Source organism: Neopelma chrysocephalum, unplaced genomic scaffold (genome assembly GCF_003984885.1).
Source record: "Neopelma chrysocephalum unplaced genomic scaffold, ASM398488v2 Primary Assembly neopelma1_97390, whole genome shotgun sequence".
NCBI lineage: Eukaryota > Metazoa > Chordata > Aves > Passeriformes > Pipridae > Neopelma > Neopelma chrysocephalum.
In genome coordinates this window covers 6227301-6241256 of record NW_020926031.1, presented here as the reverse complement: position 1 = coordinate 6241256, position 13956 = coordinate 6227301, and the positions used below count along the sequence as shown (strand labels likewise).

Genomic DNA, 13956 nt, shown 5'->3' with positions numbered 1-13956 from the left:
ATTCCGTATGGCCTTTTAGGATGTAGGGAGCATAAAGGCTACTGAGAAACAAACAAGCTGAGACTACCTACTGTGGCATTTCTTTTAATTAAAACCCGCGTTCTTTAAACCTGTTGCACTCAGTTCTTAATGTTGCTGAAGTCAATAATATACTTGAGACAAGAATACAGAGAGTACTGTCACGAAGCATCATAGATTCCTTGAGGTCCATGACAGATTCCAAGGAAATTTTACTTTGTCACTCTGCTTGCATACATTTCCCTTCTCTTTATACTTGCTCTGTGGCCAGTCTGTCTGTCTCTATCTTCTACAAGAAAATAAGGAAGGGCTATGTCGTTTGAGGAAAACACACAATCAGCTACATTGCACCTTCTCAATGAAACAGCCAGTGCCCATTAGGAAAACAAACTGATGTGTCATTCCTGCATTCCTGTTGTAGCAGCCCCGATTCTGCTGCCATTTCATTGATCAGCTGTCACTGTGGCCAGTCCGCTCCCTTGTTTCCAGCTCAGGCAGGCACAGTGCCCAGAGGTCACTGGAGGTATTTTAAACCCTCTGTTGATCCACCAGCAAGGCTCTGAGATGCCCTGCTGCTTTAGGCTCGGTGAGCTGTCTCCTGGGGATGTGAGGTGTGGCTCCTCACATTACTGACACAACTGGGGCTTGCTCTGCCTTTCAGGATTCCTAATATAGTCTGCAAACCTGCCTGGCAACTGCAACTGCATAGTCACAGCCAGTGACTTCAGGTTGTGTGTAAATGGTGTTAACAATGAAAGAGGGCAGCTCAAAGGAATGAGAGTAGATAATTTTTGCAAGGCTGTGGTTTTATTTCTGTCTGGATCGTTAACATGAATGAGAGGATGTACATTCCTTCAAGTGGCCTCCATGGCTGGCCTGTGATTTAGAAGTCACAGGTTGAGTACAGCGAGTTATTTTTTTTTTTTTACTCCTAAAGTTTTTAGGTTTGCAAATTTGTCTTTTTTTTCCCCCAAGACTTTACATTGGCCATTTAAGGGACACTAGATAAAAGTACCTAAAACTGTAATATTGAGTCATGAAGCTGCCTTACAGGAGGAATTGATACAATGAAAATCACAAGTTTTCTTCCTTCGCTTGCCCAGTTTAGATTTTTCTCTTAAATAGTAAGCAATTGTGAGTTGCAGAAGTGTGAAACATTGTTTCCACTAAAAGGTTGCTTAGGTTATTGTTGGTGTTGAATAGATTGTGTTCCAGAGTATCCTGTCATGGTAGTGACAATCCTGTTCCTAAGGACACACGACTTGTTTGTGCAGCAGAACATAAATAATAGTTTGCTTTCATTTGAAGAACTGTCGAGTCTTCCCAGAGCCAAATACATGGTTATTGAAATTAGACAGGCACTTCTGGAGAATGTAAATCTATGGACTGAGTCTGAAGACAGTCTGCATTTCCACATGTACTGTTCTCATTAAAAGGCCATTTACAGTATTTACATAGGCTGTTATTCTTCTCAGTCGCCACCTCAGGAGTTTGTGGAGCTCCCATGACTAGGAGACAGGTATCAAGGATGCACTTACAGTAAAAACCATGGGCTGTCCAGAGGCCCCAACCTGTTAGTATGGATGCCTGTTATAGCCCCCTTAAACCAATAGTTAAATTAACTGTTAACTTATTTAATATAGACTTAAATATTGAAAATTGATGGTTAACTAATGGTTGCAGGGTGTTTCAGTGCCCTGCTGAACTGATGTGGGAGGATTGCAATTTTTATTTTGATGACTGAGATACGCACTGCAGAGTAGTGTTCTTTTGTTACTCACGTACAAAATATTTGTTTTAAAACTAGCAAAGATCCCAAACTGATTATATAGAGTTCACTTCTGCATAGGGTTTTATTACTGAAGGAGATTTGGGTATATCATATTGAGAAACCAATCCTTGCAAAATCCAGAAATGAAACTCAAGGACTGAAGGACACCAAAACTGTTCATGCACATGTACCTTAATGTATTTAGATTTATGCACAGTTATGTGCATGATTATCAGAAAGGAAGCTCTGAAAAGCAAGGAAAGCCCTAAACCCTCTGAAACAACTACTTTTAAGTTTCCTGTTATGTACATTGGGTTTGAACTTAATTTTCACGTTTTTTTTTCTCCTAGAGTTATAGAAAATAGTTCACTTCAAACAGGGTTATTAAGAGTACAATGGAGTCCTTATGGCAGCATTAGATTTTTAAAAATATTTTCAAATCTGTAATGAGATTTTACTCATTTTACTTGGTCTTCTATAGAAGTATTCACAGGAGCAGTCCTCAGTCTACAAATTAGTTTAGCTTCATAAAAAAAGTTAGAGACTTCTTGATTTAATGAAAGCAGCAAATCAGAACACCCCAAAACATCTCAAGTTTGGTTTTGCAGGGTGACCAGAAGGATAGTAACTTTATTGTGTTGGACACAACCTGATTACAACAGATTTGGGTATATTTTGGCTTGGACTGGCAGAAGGTTGATTTGCAGGTCAAAAAGTCAACATTCAGAATTTTATTTAAAAAGTCAAATGCAAAACTTGGCTTCAAATCTTTGGATCTCTGAGCCAAATAATATGTACTTAAATATTTGAAAAGGGTTTTTAAGGGAAAAACAGCACTAATCATAAAATGTTGACAATCATTTTTAAATGAACCAGGCCCTTAATTTTGACCTATTAATATGCACAACTAAGATCTCCTATCATATGATTGAGATACTATTTTAGAGGAACTTGTAAATGAGGGAGAAGGAATATTTTCAGTAAGAAGCAACATTGTTTACTTGACATTGTTGAGCTCTATCAGAACATTTACATGTGATTCTTAGTATACAATTGTTCTCATTTAAAACCCCTTCTTACCTGTTTAATTGAAATTCCAGTGTCATGTTTTATATTAAAGTATTCATAATAATATAATTATTGTGACTTCAAGAAAACTTTTGCATACAGAGTTAACAGTACCTCTGAAAGCAACTGCAAAAGAAATTGGCATACCTGTACAAAGTAAACTTGTGCATCTCTAAGTATGTCTTTCGAGTAATTTATTTTAAGGTAACGTAGAAAATGCATATTTCATTTCAAAAAAATTGCTTTTGAGTTTTTCTTTTGTATAAGATGTTATTTCAGCATAACTGGAAAAATATCTTTAAACAAATGATTTCAACTGAAAATCTTCTAGGAGCGTACTAACATTGTCATTAACTGATCCTCTAAAATTCTAAGTGATCTTTTACTGATTCTGTTTGCTTTTTATTTAAAGTGAGAGAGAGATGCATGGTAATCTGACTTTTAGGAAATACTTGATGTCAAATTTTAATTCTATGTAATACCTAATTAATTATCCTAAAAAGCATGAACTGTTTCAATAGGCAATATTTTTACAGGTCAATTTACTTTGCTACTTTTAGAATTATTCATACAACTACAGTGGAATTACTTTCAAGAAATCAAGCTGTCTTTGGTACTTGAATCTGGTCTCTTGGCGGAGGTAGCTTTGCAAGCTTCAGAGCTTGGAGAAGGGCCTTACTCTGCTTGATTTGTGTCTCTCTCTCTCTCTCTCTCTGCTCAAGCTCTTGCTCTAGCACTATATTAAACAAAAGGATGTTTTTCTGCCTTGTATTTGAGACAGTTAAAAGCTAATCCTTACACATGGTGTATTTTAAGGTGTTTTCATTGATTAATACAAAGATTTGCTCTTCTTCCTGTGCTGTCTCTGCAGTTTATAGGATGCAGTCATGTTATGCTTCTTTTAATTTTAAATGACCGTTTGCTTTGCTTTTCCTTCTTTTTGTGCTACAAACATAGTGGATTTATGGTCTGTGGGGTGCATTATGGGCGAAATGGTTTGCCACAAAATCCTCTTTCCAGGAAGGGACTGTATCCTTGTGCTGCTGCAGCAGGTTGAATTAGTTAGGAAGTGATTAACCTTTTTATTGATGTTGTGTCATGAAGATGCATATTGTACAATTTTATTTTTTTTTTATTAAATGAACATGGATTTTTCTTGTGATACACTTATTAAAAAAAAAAGAACTTCATTTATATTCAGGCTGCACCTAGCAGTAGGACATAGTCTCTGCTGGTCCTGTAGTTAGCATACATTCACCTTCACTCATTACATTACACATGCTTTTTATAGTCACTTCATGTGTATGTGTGTGTCTGGATATTTTTATTTCTTTTATTTTAATAACTATCTTTTATGTTAATATCATTGCATTTTGTTTTCAGTTGACATTTGGTCAGTTGGGTGCATCATGGGAGAAATGATCAAAGGTGGTGTTTTATTTCCTGGTACAGATCGTATCCTTACCTTTGGCCTAGGATGTAGTTGTAAAAGGTCAAAAGATACTGCAGCTATATAGTTCCAGATTAAGGTAGTTCTAATTTTTAAAATACTGGTTTTCAACTGCCTTTTCAAAGTGCAAGTTCATTATATACCACTTAGGCAAACAGACTTATTTTTTCTTTTTCCTTTTTCTTTTTTTTCCTCTCTGTTCTTTTTCCAGTTTAATATAGTGCCTGTCATTGCTTTTGAATGTTGTCACATTTAAGACAAATTTTATTTGTTTGTTTTAGGTGGTGTTTTACTGGTTCACATGCATTGGCTTTTACTTTGGAGGTTATTTTTATGTAATAACTTACTAATCTTGTTTAGTACCTGAGTGTGTTAGCAGTTATTATTCTTTGCATTTTATAGAAAATGTTCACAAAAAATTCCTGATCATCTTCATTAGTTACACTCTGGAATTTTATATTTTTGTATGCAGAAATTATCCTGCAAATAGCTTTCAGAAATACCTGGCATTTCTGTCTTTCTATTCCATGAATGGCTTGGTGGTGTCTATATGGGTTTTCCTGTGAACACTATTTCAGACAAAGAATCCACTCCAAACAAACAGAACTGAAACCTCTGGATCATCCCTAAAATTAATGGAAATAATTGATGTTTGACATCTTATTTGTTTTACTAGTACTTACAGACCAGGTTTTTTAGATGCCATCAGAAATATTTCCTGCTTTTGCTGGAGGTTACTGTTTAAAAATTGTTAAGTACCATTTAGGGGTGAAGATGGGGTCAAGATTATGAGACACAGTGAGGAGATCAAGGGCATCTTTACTTTCACACAGCTCTGTCATTGCATGAGCTGCACCATGCTTTGCTTTATGCATCTGGTTTGCTAGCATGGCTTTTCAATTTACACTCAATGCCATACAGTGTAAATACTTTTTTTGTCAAGACCTGTACTAAAACTTTGTAGAGCTTGAAAATTCTTATATAAAGATCTGTTATTAAGTTTTAAGAACAGAAGAGAAGCCCTGCTACAACCCATGGAAGATTTAGGTGGTCTGGTATCCAGTCTCTAATGGCAGCTGAAAATAAAAGTTGAGGAGAATATACAAATGAGATAAGGGTATATAAAATTTTATATGAGCTCTCTCCCAGTATCTAACCATCTGCAACTAGGAATTCCCGAGACAAATGTTACTTTTTTTGTTCAGTAACATGTATTAAATTCGTCTGCTGTGAACTGGTCAATCTCCCTTTACGGTGTGCAGACTTTTCAGTTAAGATGTTCCTTATGCATCCTTGAAACTCTTTAACTTCTTCATTCAAGTCTTTGACAATATTGTCATTGACCTTTGTGGGCCCAGACTTCATCCATTTGTGCCCAGTGGTGATCAGTGTTGCACATCCTTGGTAAGAGGTTGCCCCAGATTGGGGTGAGGTATTGAGATGAGAACAAAGGACAAAGCACCTACGTGGGGTAATTGTCACGAGTGCCTTGGTGATGTGTAGTAGCTCCACTACTGTGAATGTGGGTTCAGACCAGGAAGTGAGAGTTCTCCAGAACCCAAACAAGGCCTTAATTTAAATTCGTTTAATACATTGTGTGAGTCTTCTAATATTCTGTTTCTCAGAAGTATATCCTTTTCTAGTTAATTATTATTTGAGTAAAATTCACATTGCCTTGACTACGCTATCATAGTCTTGCTTTGTTTCACTGTTTTCTCTAAGAGTATAGTCCTAATTTGTGATGATAAACTTGATATTTTATTATAATTTTCTGTATTTTCTCTGTTGGTTATTTCATGTGGTTTTAATATAGACACAGTGTTTTTCTTAGCTGCATAACCTTAGATATTGATCAATGGAATAAAGTTATAGAGCAGCTAGGAACACCATGCCCCGAATTTATGAAGAAATTGCAGCCTACAGTCCGAACTTATGTGGAGAACAGACCTAAATATGCTGGATATAGTTTTGAAAAACTCTTTCCAGATGTCCTTTTCCCAGCTGACTCTGAACACAATAAACTTAAAGGTAAGGTCTATCTTCTGGGTGTTTTATATTTTAAAAGTTTTAAAACTGTGATATACTGAACAGAAATGACTTGGTTTTGTTCACTATAAAATCATCCCGTTAAAGATTTAAATATATAAGATTTATATCATGAGAATGGATGAATGTGCTGGCATATGCTTACCTCCACTTACATATTTTCATGAAACAGCTCCTATTCTTGGAGCTGTCTTTATAAAGAGACGTAAATACCTACATTCTTCTCAGTGACAGATGCCAACATGATTTAGAGAAAAGTGGGGGGAGGTTGGAATAGAAGTTGTATAGGCAGAGTAGATCTTTGTTCTCTAAGGATGCATATAAGGAGTTTATATTCATAATATATAAATATCCTGTAGTTATTTCAGAAACTTACTGGTTTTAAGTCACCTACTCAGTGGAATCAGACTCACTGTATTTTCTGTCACTGACAGTACATGACAGAGGGGGTAATAGGTGCTTGTCTGCTGCTATTACAGATGAGGCTGCACTGCCAGCTGAGCTGTTTCATGTAAGGATGTCACACCAAGGGACACTGTATGCTGAAAATGTTGTAGTGAAACATGTCCAACCCCTTTCCCACCTGTGTAATTTTCTTCAATTTTTTTTCGCATCAAATGGGCCATTCTCCTAAACCTTAAATTATGTGAGGGTTTCGTCAGTTTTTAACTGGAATTTGTTTACTCTGGACCTCTTCATGAGGTTTGAAATACTGTGTTATGTGCTCTATATATGGCATTAGTCTGAGCAGAAAATCTTGTTTTTGCAGCAAGTCAAGCAAGGGATTTGTTATCAAAAATGCTGGTTATAGATGCTTCTAAAAGGATCTCTGTGGATGAAGCCCTGCAGCACCCATACATCAATGTTTGGTATGATCCATCAGAAGCAGAAGCTGTAAGTCCTTATTTTAGGTCTCTGCTTAGGAAGGTACTGTACTAAAGCCATCTTGTTGTGATGCTTGATACAGCTGCTTGAAAGAAGATTGTTGCACATTTCACTAGAAACTTAACTGAGCCATAATTATTTTTATTGACATCTATAGATGTGTTTATTAGAAACAGCATTAAGATAAACTTGGACTAAAGTACTGGTCTCTGTTGTTCGTACAATTGCATATAATCTCCTGAACATGTAGTAATGCATCTAAAATCTTTTATATAGGGTTCTAATTTATTGAGCTTCACTTTTTCAGTGTGGTTTGATTGCCCTTGATGGGGTTCTGAGGTATTTATTCCTGGGCAAAAGAAAAATTTTCATTAGTTGTAATAATTGGTTGTCCTCTTAAACTAGAAATTAATGTTCCAGCAAAATCAGAATACAAGATCTTGAGTTTTCAATTGTTAACACTAATGAACAAAAGGATTAGTTGAAATTTTTTCTTAAAAAATTAGTTTTGGGGCAATATCAGTTTATAAGAAGTGTCATTTTTTAAAAAAGAAAGGTGGTTGGTGATTGCCACTAAGAATAGAAAAAGATGCCTGATTGTAAATGGAGCAATTAGAATTCTGATCATCTGTAATAGTTAGATGGCAAATGTAGTAATTAACAGTAAGTAGCTAAAATTGTCTGCTTGTGCTGGAGACTGCACTTTGGAGCTCTTTTACCAGACCATTTTTCTATTCTATTACCATACTCGGTTTCTATTTTAATTATTACAGTAAGGTAAGCAAATTTTTTATTCAGAAGAACATTAAAGCAGTAGCATCTAGAAAATAGACCAAGTCTGAGTGAAATATATGATCATGTAAATATGGTATTTTAAAAACAGGTTAATGTTTTGAGTGGTTAATTTCATTTTCCATTTATACTGGTTTTGTATCCCTTTTGATTGCTCTATGATGAGTTAGTTTTGTTTTTCAGCCTCCACCAAAGATACCAGATAAGCAGTTAGATGAGAGGGAGCACACGATAGAAGAATGGAAAGGTAAGAAGGACATTTTAAGTAAAATAAGGCTTTTGGGAGTAGGCTGGGCCCCAGTGATTACATTGAAGTGTTTTGAGCAACCTAATAGTATTTACTTTACCTGCTTGGAATGGCAAGGAAATAGATCAGTTGCTTCACAACTTCTTGATTATTGGGACACTAAACATTTTCCTTTGTAGGTGCTGAACCTTTGTAGAGAACTAAAGACCTGTTCATTTCAGTCACCTTTTGCAAACCATAGGGACAGCATTTTTAGGGAGGTTAACTCTTCTGGACCAACAGCTAAAACTGAAAAAGATGCAGGAGTTTAAGCAAAATAAGTCTGAATTAGAAGGACTAGTCTTCAAATGAAGAGCACTGTAGCAAGAACTGCTCTTTTAAAATCAAGCAGAGGACTTGTAAGAAGAAGCCATAAGGAGTGGGAGTAATGGGCAAGATAGTGAGGTTAAAGCTGGTGTGGGAGATGCTGATGGTTATTAGCTGTGAGATCCTGAGAAAGTAGCTGGGCTTGAGGTTTGGAATGGATTGTAGTATGACATAAGACTCATACCTCCAAGAGCATGATCTTTAGTGTTCAGTACTGGTTTAGTATCTGTATTTCCTGGTCATATATATGAGGTACAAAATGGTAAGTATAAGAGGAACATCTTTGTAACCTGTAAAGCTTGTGCTTCATTTTGAAATTGCTTCTAAAACGTGTGGTATTATTGCAGAGATTCTAGTGCTAAGAAAAAAGTCCAGATTGCTGTGCAGGCTATAAAAGTTGCATTTAAGCAAGAGTTTAGTGCATTGAGCAATCTAATAATTTGTACTGAAAAAATTTAGGAAGGGATATTAGACCTGTATAACCTTGATATCCCCAGAGGAAAAAGAAGAAAGGAAAATATTTTATGAATAATTTTTGACAGTTTCATTGTGTTGGCTAATAATGGGCACAAATCTGTAAAATTCAGTACTATCACACTTCTGGGTTACTTTCTGTTAAAAACTGAATTTTAATTGTAAAGACAGAGATAAGGAGAATCGTGGAAATTCTCCTACCGTCCTCATTCCAAGCAAAGTTATTTCCCTTTTGAAGCAGATGTGCTGAGGGTATTTCAAGCAATATGGTGTTTACTTTTGAGATTCCCATAGCCCTTGAAATTATAAGTCTTATATGCTAACATTATGTTCCATTTCATGGTGATCTGGACTTTTACACGTTGTTGCTGAGGAAATTTAGTGGCAAATGTGCCTTGGGGTTATGGCAATGCTGTCTGGGCTTGTTCTTAGCTCTTCCTTTGAAGACAGCTGATCAAGTTTATCTGTACCAAAGAAGCCAATGATAAAAACTGAGCGAGCCTTAAGACTCAGTTTAACCTCAGGTCCCAAAGCAGCCTGGATGAAAAAGCCTTAGAGCAATGTCAGTGTGTTCTCAAGAGTGCTAGGCCATTGTAGCTCCAACAGAAAAGAACTGTACAATTTTATATCACTTTCCAGTTGCTGTGTAGGCTACAACCTGGCGTTCAAAACTAATTCTGAACAGTAATAAACCTGTGAAATTTAAATGTACATCTTAACAGGAGATGTGTTCCAGTCTTGGGGTTGCAAATTCATTTTTTGCCTTCCCTTCTCTGCATTTTCAGAGTTGATATACAAGGAAGTCATGGACCTGGAGGAGAGAACCAAGAATGGGGTTATACGCGGCCAACCAGCCCCTTTAGGTTGGTTACATTAAAAGCACAGTACAAAGCTCAAGGAGTTGTAGGGCAGGAGGGAGTAAAGCTGTTCAAGACATCCAAAAGTAACTCAAAAATATGGCTCTTAAATCACCAAACCTCTTGAATTCTCTTTGAGATATTGTATATTTGAGTGGAATATAGGGGGCTGACATCTCTTTATTAGTCTGCTAAATCCCTCTGTTGTCTCTGTGTAATTGGTGCTTCATTCATTTCAGTCCTCAAGAAACATGCTGTTATGTACTGGTGCTCAATTGCTATAGTTTGGTTAGATGTGTAATGTGTAGCTGGTACAGTTTCAGATAAGATGTAACCACTACTTAGATCTTGGAAATAATGAAACAGGATTTCTAGGTTGGAAAATTGTGAAGTACTTTGCACTTCATTTTACTGGCCTTGGAAGAATGTGCCCATTAACTGATTCTTGATAAAGCTTTGTGACAACACTTGGACTGCCCTTGCTCACTCTGCTTGGGATTCACTGAAGTTCAGACTCGGAGAAATCCCTGGGTATCTGAGGTTGAATGGATGTGATGTGGCTGGGCACCAGCTATTCCCCAGCCCCAAGGGGAGGGGAAAAAAAACCCAAGCCCCTTCTTTCTTTATCAAAATATGTAGATACATTCTAGCTTAGGGTCTCAACATTTTCTAGGGTATCTTAGCTCTGCCTTACTGGCTTTGTGATTTTTTAAATTTTTTTTTAACCTTCAACCATTAGCATTTACTGTGATTTGGCAGCTGTCTGTGCCATGTGAGTTCTGTGGTTCTTGACATACCAGCCATTAAACCCCCCATGAAAGACCTGTGGGTTTTATTTATTTTGACAATGGATTGAGACACATCTCTTTAAACTTGCCAAAACAGGGAAAAGTAATGGCCATTAGGAAAAGACAGACTAATGCAAGTACTGAACTGTGCAACTGTATCTGCAACTGATTTGCTGTTTTGTTTCTCATAGCACAGGTGCAGCAATGATCAATGGCTCTCAACATCCATCTTCATCATCATCTGTCAACGATGTGTCTTCAATGTCAACAGATCCAACATTGGCCTCTGATACAGACAGCAGTCTAGAAACCTCAGCTGGACCTCTGGGTTGCTGTAGATGACTACTTGGTCTTTTGGGGGGTGGGAGGGGGGTCCTTTTAGTCATTAATAGGGCACTTTTAAAATTTGGTGGTATTTTTGAGTGTTTTTTCAAAAATAATCATGGAATTCATCATAAAGTGCTGTAATTTCAAACTGTAAGTTGTGTTAAAAGCAGCCACTTTTTTGCTGTAATTAACTGTAAAATATTAAACCTGATAATTTTTATTGTGGTTTTAAAATCTGCATATTTGCTTTACTATTATGCTGCTGATCTTTTTTTACTGAATTTGTAAGATTTGTTTTATCAAAGCACATATTAATGTTGTGGTCATTACCATATAATGAATTATTTAAGATTTTATAGGTTTTCAATTTTTTAATTAGAATTTATTCCAGATGTTTTGTTCATGATATCCTTCAGAGTTTTATGCTTGGTCATACATCTGTGGTCTAGGTGGAGGGGGAGAGAATTCAGTGCAGCCAGCTGTAGTTTTGGGCATACTACTGTGGTGCTGGCAGTGAAAAAAATCCTCTTTTATTTTGGCCACTTGCCTATAATACTTCAGCAAAAGCAACAATTAGTGAGTTTTTTACAGAAAAAAAATCCTTTGCAAAATAACATTGTGTGAATGGGTTTATGAACATAAGAAAGCAAATCATATCTTCAAAGCTGCAGAAATACCCAGCCTAGTAAAGTAATGTGATGTTTTCTGCAGAGTTGTGGCATGCCAAATCTTGTGATCACCATAAAACCCAAGGATACTTCATGAATAATACATTGCAATGCCAATAAACTGTTTACTTTTAGCTTGTAGCCTGTTTTTGTACACACAAAACAAAGTGTATCCAGGATGTCTAGACTGACAAAAAGGAAACTGAATATGCTGTAGCTATACTTTCATATAAGACGTGATTCTTGGGAGTTGTGGTTCTTACTGGTTTTGTCTACTAGGGCGAGTGCTTTTCGAGTGCTTTTTGGGTCAAAGAGGGAATGACATGAATGCAATAGGGGCAAAACTTCAGCTACTCTTTCTCCACCAAAAATACTGATTGCTAAAAACCATTAAGTGGTAGGAGAACCTCAGGATTTCTGTAGCTAATGCATTAATGAGCAATATATGCCATCCAAAGGAGGGAGAAGTAGTGCTGTATAAATTAATATTTATCTCTTTCATTTCACCATGAGATCAGTGTAGCAGAAATCTTAACAATGGTTCATTTTAAGTCATAAATATTCAGTAGTTTTCATCACCGAAGCTCCAGGCTTCAATACACTTTTTAAACAAAAGATATATTGAGATATATAGAACATTTACTAAATAGTCATGTAAGATGGTGCTGCTCATCACAGAAGTATTTTAACTGTTTACATTTTATATTTACAGAATGATTTATGTATAACTGACTTAAGTTTGAGTTAAACAATCATTCAGAATTTATTCCTTTGGAAAATGCAGATTTTTAGTGAAGCTAGGTTATATAATTGATTGCCTCGTGTAGATGCATATTTCGTGTAGTGAATTAGGATGTGAAGAGCAATTTAAATTAGTAATGCTCACGAAAATGGACATAAATACAGAAGTCTTGTCAGGTGCTGAGCATAAGCAAGTAATGTAACTGGCTACAGAAGTCATCCAGGAATGACTGATGGTCTTCAGTGTGGTTCCTTCTGCTTGTTGGGTTAAATAAGTATCTTTTTGAAGTTCTAACTGAAAGAGGAAAATTTGTCTTTACAGTAAGGTTCAGAAAAATAGAAGTGATAGTAATGCTTTTGATATCTAACATGTCTTTTTAAAAAACATGCAGGGTTTACAAGAAATGGTAATGTCTCAAAGATGACTAAATTGATAAACTGCACAATTGTTTTCCTGGCCTGGCTAGACTGCTGGTAAGTGCTTTGTGCATGTAATTTTGCTTTCCTCACTTGTATCTAATATTTCAGTATTGCTTTCCTAAACCATATTTGTTAAGGCAATTATTTTTGCAGGATCCTGCCAAATTGTGTTACCTTGGAATAGGCAGGACATGTTTGGATTCATCTAGCACTGGAATGTAGAAAATGTGCTCAAGTTGAACGGAGACCAACAGAACAGTCTATTTTGTAATTTTTTTTATCAAAGTTTAAGCTGTGAATTAAGCCAAAATTTTTGGTCATATGACAGTTCTCTGTTGTTATATAGGGTCAAATGATAGTGTGGTCAACACAATGTAATGAAGTTAAGACTGACAAAAGCAACTTCTGATGCCTCTAAGTGCTGTTAAAAACAGAATTTGGTAAATATAATTCGTATTCAAATTTATTTTAGACTCCTCTGGATTACAGTGATTATTGAAATATTTTGAAACTTAAAAATACTTTTTGGTATCACTTTCCAGTGTCCTAAATAAAATAGTCACTGAAATGAGTTCATAAGCTCTAAGGAGAATTGAGCTTTTCTTCTTTCACGGTAGGTTTAATGAATAGGTGGGACTGTCCCCTGCAGCCCGTTGCAGTGTGAGTGAGCAGTTTTTAAAGGGATTGTTTTGGTTAGGTCAGAGCTTTGCCTGTGGAAACCTAGAGCTCACTTCTGGCACTGTCTTCATAGTAGTGTTGCATTTTCTTTTTTTTTTTTTTTTTCAATTGCTTGCATTTTTAGGCAAATTAATGGTGGCAAAGAAGATAAGAAAGTCAGATTCAGTCACCAAATTATCACAACAACATCCTAGTCTTAACTTTCCTTTTTATTTGTTGAAATATAAAATTACTTAAGCGATAGTTGTACACCGCCACAGATAGCAAACAAATAGGTAACTGGAGTTGAGCTGTCTTTGTCTATTGTTTGTTGGATTATATGTTGTCCAGTACACTGTACAATTTTATTCCTAAAGTATT

General features: G+C 36.1%; 1 protein-coding gene across 5 annotated transcripts in view; it reads left to right on the top strand.

Annotated features, from left to right (window-relative positions):
* Positions 1-13489, top strand: part of MAPK8 (mitogen-activated protein kinase 8) — a 137691-nt gene extending 124202 nt beyond the window's left edge. For 3 of the 5 annotated variants that reach the window (XM_027672270.1, XM_027672268.1, XM_027672269.1), the window contains exons 7-12: positions 4241-4312; positions 6153-6335; positions 7123-7247; positions 8214-8277; positions 9903-9980; positions 10959-13489. In XM_027672270.1, the coding sequence (XP_027528071.1) occupies positions 4241-4312; positions 6153-6335; positions 7123-7247; positions 8214-8277; positions 9903-9980; positions 10959-11104 (668 nt within the window). In that variant the 3' untranslated portion in view covers positions 11105-13489. Of the gene's footprint in view, positions 1-3814; positions 3887-4240; positions 4313-6152; positions 6336-7122; positions 7248-8213; positions 8278-9902; positions 9981-10953 lie in introns of all 5 variants that reach the window. The other 2 variants (XM_027672272.1, XM_027672271.1) reach the window with 2 other exon arrangements.
* Positions 13490-13956: the final 467 nt, after the last annotated feature.